General features: G+C 47.7%; 1 protein-coding gene across 1 annotated transcript; it reads left to right on the top strand.

Moving 5' to 3' along the window:
* Window positions 1-8,073: 8,073 nt before the first annotated feature.
* Window positions 8,074-20,764, top strand: CHGA (chromogranin A; the record flags this gene model as incomplete). Its single annotated transcript, XM_084208028.1, has 8 exons — window positions 8,074-8,119; window positions 8,527-8,573; window positions 12,318-12,411; window positions 12,830-12,898; window positions 15,029-15,127; window positions 16,715-17,215; window positions 17,666-18,135; window positions 20,681-20,764. 8 exons carry the CDS (start codon window positions 8,074-8,076, stop codon window positions 20,762-20,764), a joined length of 1,410 nt encoding a protein of 469 aa, XP_084064154.1.
* Window positions 20,765-21,940: the final 1,176 nt, after the last annotated feature.

Here is a 21,940-nt window from a genome sequence, read left to right as displayed (position 1 = left end):
GGCTTCAGCACAGTAATAATTAGGGCTGATCAAAACATGGAAAAATGTTTCTGAAAAATATTTCAGTGAACCAGAATTGTTTCAGTTCAAAGGGTCTGAAAATTCATCCTTATATTAAAAAAAAGTTTTTTAAAAATGCCCTTTAATTTCTGGTTTTGTTTATTAAAACACAACCAAAGTAGATGTTAACAATTTGTATAATCATCAAAACCTGCGAAAAATATCCTGCTAGTCAACTTCCAAGGAGGGAGCTGCATTACTCTCTGAGGCACTGATCCTGCAGAGAGTTTCAACAGAAATTATTTAGGACACTTATTTCATTGTTAGGCTCACACCTGCTTCTCCACATTTTACAACAAATTCAAAGCAAGTAAGAACCACACTACTGGACCTCTAAAAGCATGGGGAACACCTGCATGGCTTGGCACCAAGTAAATCGAGTTAAAAAGGAGCAGGTGGTGTCTGAAAGCTGAGGAAATCCCACATCCTTGCAGGGAGGGCCAGAAGTACTTTCCTTAAGAGGTCACCTCTAGTAGTAGCTGAGAAGAGCACCAATACATGGCTCCTCCTGTCCCTGGACAAGTCAAGTTAAGGTTGCACTTAAGCTGCTAAGGACAGAGATGATGCAAAGGCAGTACAGGAAACAGGAGAGTCACTCCTGCACTGGGGTGTCAACAACCCCACAGTGCCACAGGCTGGGGACAGAGTGGCTGGAAAACTGCCTGGTGGAAAAGGCCCTGGGGATACCATTTGGCAGCTGCCTGAACATGAGCCAGGGTGTGTCCAGGTGGCCAAGAAGGTCAATGCCATCCTGGCCTGTGTCAGCGATGGTGTGGCCAGCAGGACCAGGGCAATGATTGTCCCCCTGCATATACTGAATTCAAATTGATTTCCTGTCTTTACTTTTGTTGATGAACAACATTGACTGATGTCTTTTTCCTTTTGTTTTTTCTTTAAGACATTCTCCGAGCAGGTGTTCCTCCTTCTTACAGGTGTTATTCTCACTATTACCTTTACTCCTTGCCTAAATACACTTAAATTATATCCTTGCCTCTGGGGAATGCATCTCAACCTCAGGGAAGGAAGCTAGGTCTAGAATTGAACCCAAAACCCACTGGAAAGGATAAAAGTCTTTCTATTGATCTATGTTTGGGTTCAGGCTCTCAATGAACAATTTAGTTAGAAATGCAAATAGCACATTTTCTCCTTACATTTCCAGTTTCTCACTGTGTGAATCTGCCAAGCAGCTGCAACGTTCCCCTCAGTACAGAAAGTCATGCACTCAATGCAGCTTTAAACACAAAGTGAGCAGAGTACCCATTTATCTTCTCTGCCTGGGGGAAGCCCTTTTATTTCTGCTCCTTTGGGATTACACACGACAACAGTTGCCTCCTACATGGCATGGAAGACATGGATTTCACAGGGATTTCATCATGTTCCTGGTTATCTAGCTGCCTCCATCAAACAAAAAGCTGTTGAGAGCCAGCAGATCATGTTTCAGTAAAAACTTTGAAAAAAACAGAAAGAGAAGCATGGTCTGGATCTTTCTCCTGTTGCTTTGGGTTTTTTCTAATCTCCAGCAAAGTAGAAAGTGTGGTTTGTCCTGGCATGCTCTCTCACACATTTAGTGGCAGAGACTGAGTCTGAGCTCAGCTGAGTACCAACAGAGAGGCGATCTCTGCAAGGTCAGTGGTGGTCAGTGGTCCAAATCCTTTCCTCCAAACAGAGCAAACTGGGAGCTGCAGGACTTCTTCAGGATCTCACACATTTTCTTTGGGGTCATCCTGCAATGTGGAGAAATCTGTCTGGACTATTTTGTCTGCAGAGCATATGAATGAGGTGGGTTCATCAGAGATTTTGCTGCATTTGAAGGTGCCTCATGCTGTTGTCCTCTTGCCCTGCAGAAAGTAATTAGGCCACTCCCCAAGGACAGGCACTGCAAACCCTACTCTCCTGTGAAGAAAAAGCATTGGTCAGGTAAGAAACCTGAGCTCCTGCAGGCTGAAAAAAAGCCCAGTAATAGTAATTTAAGATTCTGTGGCTGTTCCTCAAGCTGCTCTGTGCTGATGCTCTCAAGCAATTTAATACCTGAAAGGCTACCTCCTCCTGTTCCTTGCTTAGTATAGAAGAAAAAGGCTTGCTGTGCCTGTAAAGAGAACATTCATTAACTAGCATTAACATGCAATTTGATGTTCAAAAACTGCCTTACCAACAGAACATCTGAGGTAGGAGCCATCTGCACTGCACAGGCTACCCAAAGCTCTGCTCAGGCTGTGCAGAGAATAGCCTGACCTAAACCAGGCTGAGTGGATGGAGGGAAGGGACTGAGGCGCCAGCTGAGACCAACAGGGTGGGAATCTTTTTCTTTGCCTTATCCAGACTGAGTCATTTCCCTGATGCAGGCTGGAGCAACTCTTCACTACTGACTTGCTGCTGGAGCATGTCTAAACCCTCCAGAAATCCTCACTGTCCTCTCCATAATGTCTTTTATGTAAGGGAATAATAGATCTTCAAGGATACTGATTCCTGAGACATCTATATATGGCCATTCCTAAAATGAAAACCAAATTTTTTCAGGTATCCCCAGAAAGTTTCTGGGTCACTGAGTAAAGACTAAAAATATCCTATTGACAGTGCTTTAGTGAGAGCAGGATACCCCAGGATCTCTCTGCATTATGTTATAGGTAATTATATGCTGTAGGTAATTAACCTATGGGACTCACTGGCTAGTAGCCAGGTTTAAAGGAGCCTCATGAGAACCAGATGACTGAGATTGCTTCTCTTGGAAAGGACAAGAGTAAGAGAGAAAAGTAAATATCATGAAAGCCTCACTGGACTAGGGAAGACAAAGAGTTTTTGTCTTTCCCAGGTTTAGAACAGAAGAAGAGGTAATTTAAAAATAACAGATGAGATATTTTTTGCTGTGTTTAAGCAAGCTGTGACATTTAATGCCATAAAGCTGAGGGAGGTACCAAATCTGAGAAGAGACTCTCAGAGGGAAAATCAAACTAGCTACTTCTAATTAACACTAGAACATTGTGTAGCACTGTAAAATAAATATCAGGGCCAGTGCCCAGTTTTTGGGAGGCTTGGAAGCTGGGATTCAGCCTGGCATACAGGCAGGAAGAGGACTTAGTCCCACCCCAGCCCTTGTCCCTGCGTCTGGGTGAGGGCCCAGGGTCTCCAGCTCCCTACTCCAACCCAAAATAGCAAGTGTTGTGTCCCCAGCTCCATATCTCCAGGTAGGAGATATGGAGCTGGTAGGTGGTTCCAGGGATGTGTTATTGCCACTGTTTGAAGAATAATAATCTTGTGGGGACAGCAGTGCCCTGAAAGTCCTTAAGTCTGGCTCTTGGGACAGAGATATGTCAGCAGTACATGCATGAATCCTCACACACTTCTTTCATCCTTCTGCAAGAATGGCAGGGAAGCAGGCTTTGTGCTCTGTTGCCTTTTCATCTCTTTAAGTGCATTGCTTCCAATGGGAGCAAAGGGAGATTAAAGAAAGCGTTCAGAATTGAAATTGTTTATGTGTTTCATGATTCTAAACCTTGCCCTTGGGTTTGGGCGGGGGGGGGGGGGGGGTAAGGTTCTAATTACAATTGCTTTTTAATTAGGGATTTTGCCATTTCATCTCCATTTATTGGAAAAGTTAGCACAAGTGCACCTAATTTATGTCTCAAAAAAGCCTCTTACCATGCTCATGCTCACATCATTTGAAGTCTGGTCTTGTGGGCAGCCCAGGAGACCCACGTACCCCTGTGGCTCATTTGGTTTTCACTGAGCAACTGGCCTGGAATGGACAGAGAGATTTGGTATATAAAGGAAGAGGAATAAAAGGGATCTCTACAAAATATACCAGGCAGTCAGTCAATGTTCAGAATCTGGGCTGATGCTGATGCTGACTGAGGATCCAGCTGTTAGCTGTGAGCTGCTGGCAGAGCAGAGGTTGTCTGATGGGCTTATGGACAGGAGTGCTGCTCCATAGACCTCCACTCTTGTCACTATTTTTTCCCCTTAACTCTCAGGAACCCTGTTAGTGTCTGCAGGTCAGTAAACAGCACTGCCAGTCTCTAGCTGCAGAGCTAAGTAAACACTATCAATTATGTTCTTATGGACTTAAGACCAGTCTAGAACTTAGAGAATTGTTTTATCTTACTGATATGTACATCAGCATCATACAAACTTTGCTGTCGCAAGTCAAATAAAACCACAGCCAAAGGAACAATCAGTAATTTCCAGAGGAGGCTGTTTGAGATCACTGCTCAGAAAGAACCTCTGTCTCCACATCTTTTTGCAGATTCAGTAGGGCTCACAGGAATCAATGAAGGTTTTCTGTAACTGCCAGGTAAACTGACCATAGTATTGGAGGGGTAGGACATTTTCCAGATTGGTGTTTGAATATCATTTAGAACAATTATGTTGAGATCCAAGCTATTTGTAAGGGTGTCCAGATGGTATTCTGTGATCACTACAGAGAAGTCTCTTCTTCCAGCAGGGAACATATTCCATTTGCTCTAAGAGCTGTGCATGCCAGGCAAGAATAAAAATGGATAGGCAGAACTAGCTACTGTCAGGTTTGGCACAATGATGGGCTTTTTTTATAGGGTGTAAGTAAACCTTTCAACAGGAAAATAAATTAATTTCAGGTTGGTGCAAGGATAGTCTAGACTAAGAAAATCAAAGCAAGTCAACATCATTTTGCCTCTGACCTGAAAAAGAAGAGGACTGCCTTTGAGCAGCCAGATGAGTATTCACAGCAGCAATCTGAGCTTTGAAGCTTATTTCTCTTTACAGGCAGACAAGCAAGGCTTGTATGAGGGAACTGAGAGCTGAGTGTGACTGACTAAGGTGGGAATGAAGAAAAGGTGTGATGTGGAGGTTTTAGAGACTTTGCTAGTAATTTTGCAATGAGCTTACATTCAAGTTTTTCAGTCAAATGGTTATCAATTGATTTTATATACAAGAAGGTAATTGTTGCCTATTTTTTGCTCAGTGTCTTTTTGGTTAGGATGTGGTATTAGCTGTGCCTTGGCTTCAAACCTCTTCAATATCTTTATGAAAATGACACTTCCCCTCTTTATGTGCCTCAGTATCTAGATCTGTAAAATCACAGCTGTTTGAAATGCAGTGTCAGTATTTCCAAGCACAGAAGAGGAGTAAATTCTTAACCCAGTTTCAGCCAAGAAATTAGACAACTAAGCTCTCAGAGTAACTCACAGACAAACACAAGATCCTTTGGTTTCATTTCCTGAATTCTGAAATAAAGTAAAAAATATTTTACTCTTGAGAATAGCACTTAAGCCACATAATCTCTCAATCAAATTACCTTAGGCATAGAAAGATCATATATCAATATGGCTTTTAGGCTGACCCTCCTGTTCCCTCTGCTCAGAGCATGGATAATGCAACAGCTCTGGATGGCTCTTCCATCCATCAGGACATTGCCATCTTCTCAAATCCCTTTCAGGCTGGGAAGGCAAATATCTCTGGGCTACGTTGGTGACTGCAGACAGGTCATGGTCTATGGCTCTCCACAGTCCCACTGCACTTCATGCATGAGAAATTGTGCAGCTATAAGGAAAAATGGAATTGTTCTCTATAGACGTCAACAGCTTTTTTTTATAAGGCTGGAAGTGGTCACAAATGTCCATCTTCACTTCTTTGCCACCCATTGAAGATCTACTCCTGTTTTCTATATACTAAAACACAAACTACTGTAGAGACTCACAAACCTGCTCTTTCTCTGTAGTCTGCTCCAGGCATTGCCTTTCTCTGAGTGGCAGAATACTTTTCACTTTTTTATTTGATCATTTTTGCTCTTTTGACATAAATCTTTCCCTGGCATGCTTTACTGTGACAGTTCCTAATATAGTTATGCCTAATGAGACAAATTCCAATAGCAGAGATACTGATTGCTGGATTAACAGTTTCATACCCATTTTTCTGGGGCAAGAACTAGAAAAATTCATCATCCATCATGTGCTATTACAGTGGGAGTATGCATGCCATACCTGGAAAGCATTTCGTTTCTCCTTTGCAATGAATTTAATAGATGCAAGACCACACCATGAGAAAGAGAAGAAAAACAAGTAGTTATGGGGACTACATATCCTATTAAATTTCTCAAAAAGAGGCCCTAGAGAAGAAAATTACTTCATGTAAGAAACTAGATTAAAACTGAGATAATTTATTGCCCTAATAAGATCAGCATTTATATGTAAGGACAAGTAAATATTGACTAGGAAAACAGAGCCTGATAAATCAATCTGCTTCTCACTTAGGAATACATAGGAATTTACAAGCATAATAATTCTCAGTTTTTCAGACTCAGAGACTTATGTGCTCTGGTTTATCCTGAGTGAGGAAAAGGCCCCCATCCCTTCTCCCCAGTAAATAATTCAACAACACACACACCCTGAAAAAATAAACAACCAAAAGAAACCCAGAAAAAATGAAAAAAAAAAAAAAACCAACCCAAAACTAAACAACACAACAACAAAAAAGAAAGGAGATCTCTTATTCCTGGAGGTTCCCCATAGAACAAGAACTGTCACTGGTGTTCGTTTCATAGACTTATAAACATTTAACCAACCATCACTGCCATCCACAAAGCACTGTTCAGAAGATCAATTTATTTCCATCTTTTCTCTGCATTTAACTAGAAAATGCAACAGACAAGAGCAGCTCAGTTTTCGTATGAATGGCCTTTTACAATCCAAATGTGTCATTTGAAGCATGCATTTAAATGAGATGGATTTTAGAGGACATTTGGGAACACCTGGAAAGAGAAAGGGAAAACAATGGTGCAGTCTGTACTGCCTAATCTCATAGAAAAGTTCTTGTCATCTTAGGCCAGATGACAAGTGATGACCTCTTGGGTTCTCCCTAATTCCTTGAGTGCAGGACTCCCCAGTGAGCAGAGTGAGGCAGGGTGGGGAAGAAAGATGGTGCATTTTTCTGAATTTTGTTTTCTAGTCTAAGTCCTTGCATTTTGTGACCTCTGAAATTGTTTGAGGGATAGAATGGAGTAGCAGAGCTGCTATTCCTAAAGAAGCATTGTCCTAAAGAAGCATTGGAGTCACTTTAAACAAAGAATCCAGCTGGCTGACCTGACAGATGCTCCATCCAAAGAATAGACAGCTATTTTTTCAAAAGCGTGGAAATGCTTGTGACTAAGAGAATTACACGAATTGTTGTTTCCTTTCTCTCCCTTATCAATGCAAACTGGCAGCCAGGTAATCTTGGTTACTTCAACTTTGGAGTGTAGGGTATTGCTAGAGTGTTATAAAGCATTGAAAAACAGCTAGCAACCTATTAAAATTTTGCTTATAGAGTCATAGGTGGACAGCAGATGAACCAGTCTTTGATCATTACCCCAAATAATATCCTTCTAACACACTTTTCAGAGAACTGCTGGAACTTACCATGTCCATTAGCAAGCCCTTTTCATGGTGACCAGTTCCCTGGAGTGGAGATCTTTTAAAAAGACATCTAAAATTTTCAGCACCTGTTCTAAACTTCCATGATGAGTGAAAGACAATGGGGTTCTGAGAGGGCAAAATCATCTACAGATTGCAGTGCTGGCCGGGACTCATGAGGTACCTCACGTTTGACTCCAGGTACATGGAGAGAGGACACGTGCAGAGGTGCCTCACATTGCCAGTGTCGGGTGAGGTGCTGGAAAAGCAGTATCCTGGAAACACACCTCCCAGCCTTCCTGCGCCTGCAGAGTGCGAGCAGATGGAGCAACCAGAGCATCACACCTTTGCACGGGCAGCCGGGGAGGTCGGGGCTCCTCCGACACCCGGCGAGTGATGGAGGCTGATGGGAAGCCTGTGTGTGAGGGGAGGGGGCAGAGGAGGAGGTGGCTTCCTCCTGACGCCATTTCCGAGGGCTGAGATATATAAATGAGCCGGTTGCTGCAGTGCCCCATCTGGGATCTTCAGCCAGGGCACTGGCGTAGATACACACGCTCCGTGCTGCTCTCGCCCCGGCACCTTGCCTGGAGCCCCCACACCACGACAGTCTCGTCCTCTGCCCCTTTCTCCCTGCCTCCATCCTGCCAGCACCATGAGCCGGCCAGAACTGCTCGCCGTCCTGCTCCTGGCCGTGCCGGGTAAGTGGGGCTGGGATGGGTCCGTGTCCCTCTGGGCCCCCGGCAGCGCTGCCCGCCGGCCCCGCTCCGCCCGCGCCCCCAGCACTGCGGACAGGGACGGCCCGGCCCCTTCAGCACCGCGGACAGCGGCCGCCGCAAGGTCACTGCCGAGCGCCGCAGGGCCCTGCCAGCCTAGGCACCTTCCCTTCCCTTCCCTTCCCTTCCCTTCCCTTCCCTTCCCTTCCCTTCCCTTCCCTTCCCTTCCCAGCACTGCACACATCCAGCTGCTGCATCCCGGGACCACTTCCATCAGAGAGAGATGCCCCTCTTCTCCACTCCCGTTTTAGCAGGATAATGTTTCTCTGCTTGTGTTCCAGATGAGATGAATAACAAGTTCTCCCTTTTTTCCCCCTCCCCTTACCTTACAGCCGTCTCCCTTCCTGTGACAAATGACATGAATAAAGGCGACACTAAGGTAAGGCTGAGCCTGTAGTGGAAGGGTCAAATGAAGAGAAAGGATGTGATGTTTCACCTCCACCTAGGTGGTTGGGTTTGGGCCACTCCCTCTGAAATACCCTGTAGAAAGTGCCAGGAATTTGCATGAGATCGCTCAAGCAGGATCCATCTCTGCTCCCTTCCTAAGAGAATTTACCCTTTGTGCATCCACTTCTGGACAGCCAAGGAAGTCCTTCAGGATGCAACAGAGGAATGCAAGCCTGTTTAGAGAGGAGATGGAGGCTGGGTAAAACTCTCCTTAGTCCTCCTACTTTCATCTTTTCAAAGCTCCCAACAGGAGGTGACTCAGGGGAGAGTGGGGGGAGATGTGATTCAGGAACTGTGTGTGTTTGGAGGTGTATACATCTGAGTTTGTGTGCTACTTAAACATGCATGCTCTGGAAAAATAGGCAACTGGTACTCTCAGCTTGCTAATCCATCCTCAGCTCCTGCTCAGCCTGTCTGGATGGCTACGAGCAGTGCAGGACTTGGCTGACCTCTCCAGCCCTCCTTTACAGGCTTCTGTGCACATATCTGTGTCACACCCTCCAACATTTATAGCCACGTTTCACAAACGTGCACCTCCAACGGCCTTTTGCCACCTAAATGCTTGGACGGGGGGTTTGCCTGTGTTTACCTATGTCAGACACAACTCCCTGACCCACCCCCTTCCCCATCTTTCACGGGATGATCTCTTCGCTGCCCAAATTAAAATTTCTTTGGAAATTCATGTCCGCAAAGGAAACTCCAGCATTTTTCCTTTTTACTTCTTGAACCATTTCGTTTTATGAAATCCTCTAGCCACACAATCTTTTTCCCCAGGCAGCAGCAAGGGAGGGCACAATGATGCCAGTCTCAGCCACAGGCTCCATTGCAGTTACCTGCAGGACGTGTGCCATGAGCAACACACCTCCCTGTGTCCTGTGAGACGCGCCTGGGCTGGAGAGCAGTTGCTTTGTTAAGACTTTTAGCCTGCTTAGCCCTTGCTGGGACAGAGCCATGAGCTGTGAGACACTGAGTGCCTTCCTCAGGCTGTGTGCTGCTGTGGAAGGGGATGTGGGACAGGCACTTAGCCCTTCAACTTTCCATGCCAGAGTGGGCATCTGATGGGACAACCCATTCATCATATGATTTTCCTTGTGAGGTCTCTTCCCCAATATATTCTACGTGTAAAAAATGGGCACTTTTGTGACAGTTGGTGCAACTCTATGGAAATGCTTACACCAAGAAAGGACTTTCCCAAGACTGCCCCCCTTCCCTGGGTATTACACTGACCCAGGCTCTAACAGAGAGCAAACTCAGCTTTCTTTTGGATTTGCTGCAACTGGAAGAAGCTATTAGGGCTTTCCTGCCTGCACCATCCTCTGAGAGACAGCATTTCAGGGAAGCAATTCCTGGTCTCATGGAACAGATTAGGGCAGGGATATCATCACATGAATACAGCAACAAGCACTGCAGCTATTCCTACACACCTACATTCCTACACATGTTCTATGCCACCAGCTTTTGTGGGTGGCTCAGGGCTGTGTAATGGGTAGTCAGCACCTGCAGGCCTTTCCTGGATAGCTCATCAGACTTTCCCTACACCAAGGGCTCTCCATAGAAAGCTGAACAAGACCAAAGCATTTACAATGTCTCTGGTGTTTGCCCACTCTTGCTTGAAGGATACTATTTCTCACTTACAATCATACATTTTAGAAGGGCATAGCTGAGCTCAAATATGGAGAAAGCTGTCCTTGTAAGGGCACAACACTTTGGAGATTTCTGTGTAGGGACATTGTGAGCTGCTCTTAAGGATCTAGTTACATGCTCATGGTTAGATGATAGCCATGGCAAAATTCCAGTCTGAGTTTCTGCACTGGATTAATTACATTCATTTGGAAAGGATCTCCTCCATTTCCTGATGAAGGATGTTGTTTCATGACCTTGTGAAGTCTCACTCTGCAAGACTTCCTCTAACAAAAAGACAAGGAGAGTGTTGTGGGATGACTGCACTCCTCATTTCATTACCTTACAAAGCTCTTCCACAGAGCTGAATGTATTTCTGTGGTGAGTGATGCGTCTCTTTGTGCTCAGACAAGGACCTTAGATCAGCTTAGAAGTCTTGAAAAAGCTTGAATAGAATATTTCATTGAACCAGAGTCTTACTTCTCATGCTGAGAAAGTCTTAACTTCTGAAGCTGCATCAAATACTGCTATAATAAGTGGGTCCAAAGGTTGGGAAACATGAGAGAGAAATATCAGATTCTGGAGTTTTTTCTATTTAGAGTGACTCATCTAAAATCAGTATTAATGGATCACTTGTGATATAGGGGAATTATACCAGGGAAATTCCCCTGCTTTCTTTTTTTTTTTTAATCTTTCCTGTAGCATTTGTAATCCATTAGGCAATTCCTTCAAACTGTGTAAGGCGTAGAGTTCAACATTTTATGGCTGTGATTTGCAAAAGCAGAATTCTCTCCTCACACAGGGTGAGAATTTGCCCATTCCAGCTGTCCAGTGAATATATCCAACTGCTTGAATGAACAGCATTGTGGATGACTGGGGACTGCTGACTTGTGTTTAATTTCTACTGCAGCCACAGCGCTCTGCTCTCCTGAGAATGGTACATTGTGAGGGAGGTCAGGGCTCTCAGGGCTGCCTGCTGAAATCATCAGAAGAAAGAGGTTCAGTGAGTGAATCTTTTGCCTCCAAGGCTTAACTTGCATTCTTTTTTTTCAATTTAGCCTCTCTTTTTTTCCCACAGGCAATTGTGAGCCCTGCATTCTTCCTAGATTGCATTATAAAAAATTGCCCTTTTGAACTAAGCAGCCTGATTCCTTCCCTACCAACCAACACCAGACTGTAGTGAATGTTTCTGTTCTGTGTGATCATTTGGGTCTATGTGACCACACACTAGGGCTCCTAGCAGTGTGTCTTGGCATGGCAAGGATGCCTGCAATCTCAGTGCAGGTGACAAATTACATAAAATAACGCTCCTGGTTTTACACCAACAAAATGGGCTGCTGGAAAGGGTGAGCCCAGAGCTCATCCTGTCTGAGAAGCTATGTCAGAACTTGTTTGCTTTCAGATGACCTGTCATCATGTAGAGCTCTTCCAGTCTATAATAGATGGCTTGAACGCTCAAAGCACAAGGTCAAACACTTCTCCGGAGTGTCTTGTCCTTTCTAGGACTTGAGAGCAGTATTTCTCATCTGTGTTTGAAAGTAGTTTGCCTCACCTCACCATCCATGCCTAGCTTCCACCTAACTATGTCTTCCCGAGGGTTTGAAGAGCTTTTAAGATTTCAAGGTCATCTATTGAACAGCTATGACCACTTTTTGCTCTCTACAACCTCCCATTGAGTCCTTTTATGAGATGGAGGTTGAGATATATTGACTTAAAAGAGGATGATTTTGGATTTTCTGTGTATATATGTAGATACCCTTTACTCTCCAGATGTGCTCAGACTCTGGTGTGATCTGAAGCCATGCAATCCTTAGCTGAATTGAGTGTCATGTGGAAGAAGCTCTTTCCATTGTCACGTGTAATTTCCTCACTTCTCAGCTGCAGGAGGTACCTTCTGTTCCTGAGCTAGGGAAAACAAGAACTGAACATTCAGTTCCAGCTTGACCAGAAAAGCAAGAAGATCTGTGCCATCATCTGCTGTACTTTAGCCTTGGTAACGAGTAAGAATAAAAGACAAAAAATCAGTTCTTTAATTTGTATTTTTGTCTCTTTCTAGGTGATGAAGTGCATTGTAGAGGTCATCTCTGATACTTTATCTAAGCCAAACCCCCTGCCGATCAGTGAGGAATGCCTAGAAACTCTGCGAGGAGGTACTGCCTCAGACTTAGTGCTGGGTATCAGCAAAAGCAAATCTGGCAAGTAGGGGCTGGTCCTGCCCTGACCAACTGAGCCCTGGTCTCTGGACCCCTGTCAAGGGGTCCCTGACGTGTTCACCTTCCTCTTCCACTGGGCTATACTGGTCCCCAGGAGCAGGGATGGAGCCACTGCTTGTCCCAGGCCATGCCTCATGCTAGCATGTAGCCACAGGGGTGCTGGGTGACATCAAACTGCCTGGTCCTCATAGGACCTTCCTGTTGTCTTAATCACATGGTTAAGATGCGAGAGCAAATCAGACCAAGGGAGAGAAAAGAGCAAATGAAGGAGTGGCATTTGGGTTCTGTTTCATTTCCTGGGGTTGGGGCGAGGTTTGCTTTGACTACTTTCTGTACTAAGTCTCCCCTGTTGCAGATGAACGAATTATTTCTATCCTTCGCCACCAAAACTTACTGAAGGAACTTCAGGAAATTGCTGCACAAGGTACAGTGCCAGTATATTTTTTTGGGAATGTAACTATAGGGAGGATTGTTTTCTTCTGTTGTAGTCCCTTATAGGGTTTTATTGTTTGGTTGGTTTTGTGTTTGTTTTTTTATTTTGTATTAATTTGAGATCATATAAATATGCCCGAGGAAATGTAGTTCCAGTATTTTCAGCAGAGATTGTGTCAGTGGGAGAAGGAATTTTGTTTATAATAACTTCAATATGTATCTGATAATTTCAATAGCTATTAGTGTAACTTGGTAGTGATGTAGTCTCAAGACATTCTGAGGTGGGAGAACTCTAAAAGGAAACACTGTCATCTAATTCAACAAATAATCACCAGCTCCCAAACTAGAATGAAAGGTAAGAAAACCTCCACTGTCTGTGCAGCTAGAGTCTAGCATTAAACCCAGGTGTGGCAGCAAGGAAGCCCCACTGAACAGTGAGTAAGACTTGCACCTTAAAAACCCCAGGGAAAATATTCTTGAGCTAATGGGTATTTTTTGACGGCTTCCTTAAATAAAGTTTCTTTTGTTTGGAGAGGTGCAGGTTAATTGCACTGGTTAATGTGGGGGCAGCAGCAACACCATGGAGCTGTGCCAAGGGGTGTTGAGGGAAAAAATGGACATTCTTTGGTGCACAGTTGCCCAGAGCCAACATGCAGATCTCAGGCAAGGCTACTTCAGAGCTAGTCCAGATCCCTCTGTTCGGATGAGGCTCCAACACAGCTGTCCCCAGGCTGCAGGGAGAACACCTCCTGGCCTTCCCTACTCCTTGTCCCTGGGGTAACTAGGGGGCAGCTGGGAATCACCAGAGAAACAATGACTAGGGCATTCCTGTGCCCTGCTCCTGTGTGGCAAGTCTGCCAGAGATGGCTGGAAGGCAGTGCCACCAGAATGCTTTCAGATTAAGGAAGCCACAGAGGCAAGAGGGAGAAGGGAGAGGAAAAATTCAGGAAGTTGGAGTTGGGAAAGAGTCTTATGCAGTTCCCAAAGCCATATTTTAGTCACTCCCCAAATGGTGGAGGGGACAGATGCTCAGTGACCTCAGATGGACTCCATGGATGCTCTGGTGATCCAGCAGAAAGAAGACATGGTTTCTTCAGTATGCTGGGATATGGCTGCCCAGGCACACCAGGGATTTGAGGAGGAGCACTCAGATATCAGGCAGGCTGTGCCACTCAGTATGGAGTCCACGAGAAGGAACTTGTTACACGGAGGTGCACCTTGCTCCACTCTTGCCTGAGCTCACCACACCACTTAGTGCCAGGATAACATGAGATCCAACCTACAGATCACAGACACTGGGGGTGGAACAGTCTTGTAGACCAAGGGAAAAGCAAAGGTGTTAATCTTGGTGTCCTCTGTGCTGGTGCAGCTGGTTCTGCTCAGGCTGGAGAGCCCACACCATTCAGTTCTGGGCTAGAGAGGACTGGGCTGGCAGCACTGGCTCTTGCTCTTGCATTAAGGCCCAGAAGCAGGGCATGAGCTGATTTAGACAGGGCTTGCTTGGCTTGCAGATCCCATTGCTGGTTGCCAGGACAGCTGCAGCCTAACCTCCAGCTCCTGCTGCCTTCAGACACCTCTCTCCTGGGTGTTGTATTTTTCTAGCAGGTTCCATAACTCCAGAGCTAAGGAATGGGGCCTTGGAGCCCCAGACTACCCCTGCAGTGGAAATGAACGCTGCTTCTTCCTCCCAGCAGGGGAGAGGGGCCCCCCCAACCAGGCTGGAGGACACAGGAACTCTCAGTGATCACCTCAACAGAGGTGCATAGGCAGAATATGGCAGAAGGCAATTTTTATCTTTCAGTACTCTGGTGATGAAGTCTTTTGTTGCCCTCAGTGTGCTGCAGTTTGGCACCTCTTATTCCCAAGATCTCCATCAATATTAGTTTTACTGGTAACCCTGCATCTCTATTTAGAGACCATTTTCTTTCTTGCAGATGATGTTTTTGACTGTGGTTTTGTTACTGCAGTTGATTCACGTATCCCCCAGTCTCACTCCTTCCAGCTCCCAGGTGGATTTTTCTACTGTAGCAAACATAAGGGGCACAGAACTATTTTCCTACCTCTACTTTCTGAAATACAGAAGGGACTGTTGCCTTTCCCTACCTTTTGTTACTTGACACAGGTGCCAATGAGAGAACTCAGCAGCAGAAGAAAAATAGCGGCTTTGAAGATGAACTTTCTGAAGTCCTTGAAAGTCAGAACAACAAGAACAAGCAGAGAGGTCAGTGTCAGCCTCCACCCCCGGGAAATCCAGGTCAGGCTGTAAACAAGGATCTTCTTCCAAACAGCCTTGATATGTCCATCTGCTTCTATTTTCTTTGATGTTGCTGCTGACACACACAAGCAACCTGGTGTTTGCTTTGTTCTTATTTACCAGCTCAAACAACACGTAGTCTCTGAGCTATAGTAACTGGTGATGGTCAAGTTACTAAAGTGATACTGACTTTTCCACCCTGCTGCTGACACTTTCACTCACTTATAACACTTAAAATAAATCACAGCCAGGGAAATCCCGCACTGAAAGAGTCAGTGAAACAGGCAAAGGTGATCTGGTTTTTTGCCTATCACCCTTGTTTCCAGGCACCTAAGATATTAAATAACTAGTCTCTAAAGGGAAAATTGAAACACACACAGTGCACACATCAACACAAAACACCTGTACCTTGGAAAGATCACCTTCAGCTGAGATTTCCCCTTGCCAGTGTTTCTCTGGCCTTACTACAGGCAGACAGATTAGCAGAAAGGAGGGGTTGGCCCCTTCCCTTTTCCTTGTCAGGAAGATACAATGCAAATGTGGGGTGATGTGACTCCTTGTCAAGGAACAGAGGGTCTCAAGCAGCTCTTGGGAACATGGCTGGCCCACAGCAGCACAGCAGTGCTGTGACACTGAAACTACTTAGAGCAATGAGGAGTGACACCCCCAGGGGCTGCTGCTGCTGCAGCCACCAAAACCCAACAGGTAGGATGGTGGCACTGCATCTCCCTACTGCCAAGACACACCTGAAACTCTTGCTCCGGCAGTGTGGAAATGAAGGAAGATGAAGTGAAGATGAAATGGGGCACATGGGCCAACCAAGCCCACTGACAGTCTGGTGACACCAGCACAGTGTCACAGGCGGCCACCAGCCTTATGTGACCAGCTCTCTGCATCCCTTCATCCTAGCATGCTCCTCAGCCCTCCTTAGGGATGCACTTACCTTTCCATATCTCTCTGGCTTTTAAACTCCCATATTTTCTTTTGCAAAGTGTTTTCTCTGGCTAATAGTGTTAAAAGAGGCCAATCTCCCATGAGCAAGAGCAAATACTCAGCCCACATTAAGCTCCTGCTGAGTAATTCCTTTGCAGAAGCAGAGACACCCCTCCTCCCTCCAGCACCCTGTGAACAGGGCTGGCTGCCTCTTTAGCCTGGTGGGAGAAATAAGGATGTGATGTGAGTGCAGCACTCAGAGCAGGGAGAGCTGTGCAAGTATTATGCTCCTAAATAATTTAATTTTACATGCAGTCTGGTTTCATGCAGGGTGAATTCGTGGCTGGCATCTCAAGAGATGGTGATGAGGACTGTGCTGCAGCAAAACACTTCAGCATATGTTTAACTTCAGCCTTGCAAGTCTCTCCAGGAGCACAGGCACCAGAGAGAACACTGTCTTGCTTGAATGCAAGCATATGCTGAAGTGACTTGCAAAAGGATCCACGGGCTGGCTAAGCAGATTGCTGAGCAGGGCTGAAGCTCCCTAAGAAATGCTTGGCCTTTGCTGGTTGCGAAATAAGCTCTCAGCAGAGGTGTTTCTTCTTTTTTCTCTCTCTGTAGATGCTGCAGGGGAGCACCCTGAAGAGGAGCAGCCCACAGGGTCCCTGGCTGAGCTAGCAGCAGAGAAGCCCCAGCAAAATGAAGACTCAAGAGAGGAAGAAAAAAGCCTGGAGGAGAGGGAACCCAGGCCATGGGATACCAACCCTGTTGAGAAAGAGGATCAGGAGGAAGCTGAGAGCAATGACATCAGGGATACAGAGGATACCCATCGAAACAAAGTTTTGGACAACCACATTGGCAAAAATTTCAGTGAGGATGAGCAGCAGCAGCAAGGGGATGAAGAGGAGGAGCCCAGAGGCTCCAGGGACAGCCTGGAGCTTGAGGATGAGGGAGAAGAGCCATCCAGGCAGGGTCAGGAGCACAGCAAGGAGGTAGCAGGGGAGCGTGTGGAGCGGGAGGATGATGGAGATGAAGCTGCAGAGGAGGACCCTACTGAAGGAGAGAGGTCACTCGATTTGGCTGAGGAGGACGAGGAGGCTGAGGAGATGCAGAGAGGTGACAGTACGTATCCCAGACTGCACTCATACCTTCCTGGGGTGAGCTGAGGGCACTGAGACAGATGGGTGAGGGGCTTCAAAGCCAAAGAGTTGAGGCAGGTGCTTACTGGGTTCACAGAAACACACCAGCCAGCAGCCACCCAGACCCCACCACAAACATCTGACACACGGGCCCATGCACAGCAAGTAACACAGGCCCTGCAGCTGCCTCGCTGCTCAGCTCTCACAGATCCTGGGAACAACTCATTCATCTTCCCTGAGCTTTCTACAGGGGTTTTAACTGCAGCCTTCAAGCCCCATTATTGCCCTGGCAAGGTGAGAGTGGGTATTTCCAGAGTCTTGGGAAAGCAGACCTAAGTCAAGAAATCTGGCATCGCTGTTGAAGGCTCAGTTCAAAGGTGGATCTTAAACACGTTAACAGTTGTGTTCACTGCTTTGTTTAATGCTCTTTCAGATAACGAAGATGAGCTGGGGTTTGGAAAAGATGTGCAGAGCTCTGAAGAGGAGGAGGAAGAGGAGGAGGAAGAGCAGCCCCGGACACTGAGAGGAGGAAGGCATCGCCTGGAGGATGAGGAGATGCAGGGAGAAGAGGAAACCTTTCAGCCCAGGGATGCCAAAAGTGATGAGATGGAGGAGGAGTCCTCCAGGGAGTGGGAAGACACCAAGAGGTGGAACAAAATGGATGAGCTGGCCAAGCAGCTGACATCAAAGAAGCGCATGGAGGAAAATGATAGCGAGGAAGACCCAGACAGGTCCATGAAAAAGACATTTAGGTCCCGCAAGTATGCCTTCAGTAGTCCAGAGGAAGATGTGAGATCATGGAAGCATCACTCGAAGGAAGACAGCAGTGAAGGAGGCTTTCCACTTGCTCCCATGCCTGAAGAAAAGAAGGATGAGGAAGGCAGCGCTAACAGGAGAACAGAGGTTGGTGTATACAGGCTTAAGAATAAATCCCACCCAGTTATCCAAAGTATGCTTGGAGATGTGGATGGTATACTGGCCTTAACGTAGCCAGCAGCGGTCCTCTGAGGCATTAAGTTGATGCTTAGTGAACTTTCAGTCATTCAGCCTCAGGTATTATTGAAGTTTGCACCTGCCATGCCTTTGGTTTTTATCCTTGTTTACATGTCTAGTGCAAAAGCATTCCCTGCCCCCCAGAGTCACGTCTCCAGTGACAGCACTTCTGCACTGGCCAGACATAGTGGCCAGGGCTATAACTGGAGCCTAGGGGTAGTCCTTGTGTCCCAAAGCCCTTCCAAGTCAAAAGGAATGCTTTCCCTGTCTGAGGGATGGAGTGAGTAATGTCAGACCTCCTACAGAGGTAATCCTGGGGTGCAGCTGTGGTGAGAAACCTGAGGTATTGGAGTGGAAATGGTGGACAGATACAGAAATACATCTGAGCCAGGCTTCCAGAGTCAGAGATCTCCTTCCCTGATACCTTGAGTGATGCTCAGCACAACCCCAGCAGCCAGGAACTGCTGATGGGTTCACCTTTGTGCTGAAGCCCAGCTACAGGCACAGTTGATTTGGGATAATACAGGGAACTGGGCAGTGGGGCTTGGCTGGGCTTTGTGAGCCTGGGGCAGGCCATGGTCAGGTGCCTGGGAACAGGCTGGGGCAGCGGGTGAGCGAAGCCAGTTGGCTCTCTTGCCTCCAAAACACCTCTCCTGCCTCAGTTATGTGCCAAACCACTGGCCAAAAATTGCCCACCAGCATTCCCCCATAAAAGCATCTCCAGTTGTATTGGTTCAAAGCAAAGTGTAAAGTCTCAGCTCAGAGCCGGGGTGCAGTGGGGTGGGCTGTCCCATCTGCCTCCCATCACTGTCTGCTCACATCCCACATCTCTCCCCAGGGATGCTGCTCCCCACCCGCCCTGCGGGTAGCTCTGAGGTGCACCTTGTCTGCGAGGTGGCAGACAGTCTCCAAATGGGGATTGGAAAGGAGGTTGCTGAGGCTGCAAAACTGCTGTGTTTACAGCTGCAGCAAGATATTTTTGTTTGATTGGCTTTTTAAACTAGATCAGGGCCTCTGGGAGTCAGTGAGGAAGGCCAGGCACACAGCAGTGAGGGAAGGCACAAGCTCTGGCTGCTGTCCTGTCCCTCTCTTCATTTTTGGGCCACTGGGCTGTGTCTTGGCCAGTGAGGTCAGTGTGGGTACAGATATGGGCTGAGAGTGAGGGCCCTTGCACTTTCCAGGGTTCAGCATGTGGGACCAGGCAGATGTGAGCCAGAGCACACAGGCAATGGCTTGGGTCTGACCAAGCTCTCTCTGAGCGCTATAGAGAATTTCAGAACCTATTTTTCTCCCTTTCTGGGGGCTACAGAAGTTGCAGCCCAAGTTCTCCAGCAAGGTGAGCTCAGTCAGCTGCTCCCTGACCCACTTCAAACTAAATGGAATAGCTGCTTGGCCACCCTGGGTGTTTGAAGGCACTCTGAGCTGCTGGCACCCTACTGTAGCCAGAGCTTTCCCAGGGGCGGAGCCAAGGGTTCAATGGAGGAGCAAAGTGACTTTTTTTCCCTGTTCAGGAAAACAGCTTAGAAGAGAAAACAACCCCCTTTTTTCATACTGCCTTTACTTTTCTCACACCAGCCATATGCAGTGCAGTGGCTCAGGGTCAACCAGTGGTTTGCAGCTGCTGAAGGGAACAGCGAGGCTTTGCTCCCTCCACACAGGAGAGGGGCTGCCACCTCAGCTCTGCCAATGGGAAAAGGTACTGCACCAAGTTTGCTCACACAGAGCCTGCTGCTGCTACACTGAGTGCATGGTCTGCAAAGAGCCCAGGTGACCACAGCTGTGAGGGACAAGCAGGGCTCGGGCTGGCAGCAAGGCAGGGCCAGCTGGATATGACCTGAGCTCAAGCAAAGCCATGCAGTCAGGCATGAGTACCAGCACCAAATAAAGCAGCTACAGGTGACAGCATAGATACACAAGAGCTGGTATAGAAAGACTACCAAGTGATGGGCAGCTTGAGCCTTTGAACTGATGGCTTCCTCAGTCACAATTTTACCAGAAAAAGTATCTTCTGCTAATGGAGGTGCAAGCCAAGACCCAGGGCAGGGTGGGGAGAGGGCAGGGCCCATGCTGCACTTCCCGAAGGTGGCAGGCAGCCCTGCCCACCCCGGTCTGACGGCACTGACTCAGTGCTGGCGCCCAGTGCTTTTGGCAGAGCCTGCCCTGGCTGCCCCTGCAGCAGCCATCTCCCTCCAACCCCATGTTCTGGGGGCACAGCCCCGGTGGGGGCTGCCCTACCCGGCAGGGTACGGGGGAAGGATGGCAGCTGCATCACTAGCAGCAGTAATTAAACATTAGGCCAGAAGTAATCAGTGTTGCTCACACTGATTTGTCCAGAGAGGCAGAGAGACAAATGCAGGCTGAAGGGATGGAGCAGGACAAGGCCGTGCTCTCTGTAGCTCTGGGGGGTGAGGGCTGCCCACCTGTAACCACTGACAATCCTGGGCTTTTGTTGCAGGACCAGGAGCTGGAGAGCCTGGCTGCCATCGAGGCCGAGCTGGAGCGCGTCGCCCACAAGCTGCACGAGCTGAGGCGAGGCTGAGGGGCGGCGCTCCCCGCGCCCGCCACAGCAGCGCCGCCACCCTTCTCCCTCCCTCCCTCCCTCCCTGCCTACCACCGCGCGTTCATTCCCTGATCTAAGAGCAGTTAAGCCGAGCAGAAGCACCGTGCCTAGGAACCGACCCCGCTAGCCCCAGGCCTGCCTCCCTCGCCATAGTGTTGTGCCCATCGCCGCTGCCTCACCTCATGCTGCCCTCTCCACACGGATGCCCACACGCCCGGCAGGGCGCCCGTGGGTACCAAGTGCAACCTACATGTGTATTTTCTGTCTGGGTGGGGTTTTCTCCCTCTTTTTTTTTAAATGACAGGACAGCTTTCTAGAAAGTTCTTTCACCGGTAGTTTCACTGGGTAAAAAACTGCAATAACTTGTTATCTTTTGATTAAAAGCTGAGAATTCTGACTGTAATATATTCTATATAAAAAATTTATCTAAGGAAAAATAAAACTGCAGTGGGTTCCTTCCTTTGTTTTGGCAGCTTCAGTGTCAAAGCACACTGCAGGGCCTGGACGGTCCTGCAAACAGGGGGGAATGAACGGAGGGCTCCCCTCACCACAGACACAGCGTGATGGCGCTTTTCTCTTTACCCCGGCTAAGGGGGCTCCCCTCACCACAGACACACCGTGATGGCGCTTCTCTCTTTACCCCCGCTCGGGGGCTCCCCTCACCACAGACACAGCGTGATGGCGGTTCTCTCCTTACCCCGGCTCGGAGGGCTCCCCTCACCACAGACACAGCGTGATGGCGCTTCTCTCTTTACCCCCGCTCGGGGGCTCCCCTCACCACAGACACAGCGTGATGGCGCTTCTCTCCTTACCCCGGCTCGGAGGGCTCCCCTCACCACAGACACACCGTGATGGCGCTTCTCTCCTTACCCCGGCTCAGGGGCTCCCCTCACCACAGACACACCGTGATGGCGCTTCTCTCTTTACCCCGGCTCGGGGGCTCCCCTCACCACAGACACAGCGTGATGGCGCTTCTCTCTTTACCCTGGCTCAGGGGGCTCCCCTCGCCACAGACACACGGTGATGGCGCTTCTCTCCTTACCTGAGCTCCAGCGCTGCTGTCCTCCGGGGCCTGGCACTGGGGACACTTCCCTGTGGTCCCAAGCACCGTGGGGCTCTCCCTGCCCACCCGGGGGCCACTGGTGCCGCACTCCT

This window comes from Fringilla coelebs, assembly GCF_963513975.1.
Source record: "Fringilla coelebs genome assembly, chromosome: 6".
NCBI lineage: Eukaryota > Metazoa > Chordata > Aves > Passeriformes > Fringillidae > Fringilla > Fringilla coelebs.
This window is presented reverse-complemented; position numbering and strand designations above follow the sequence as displayed.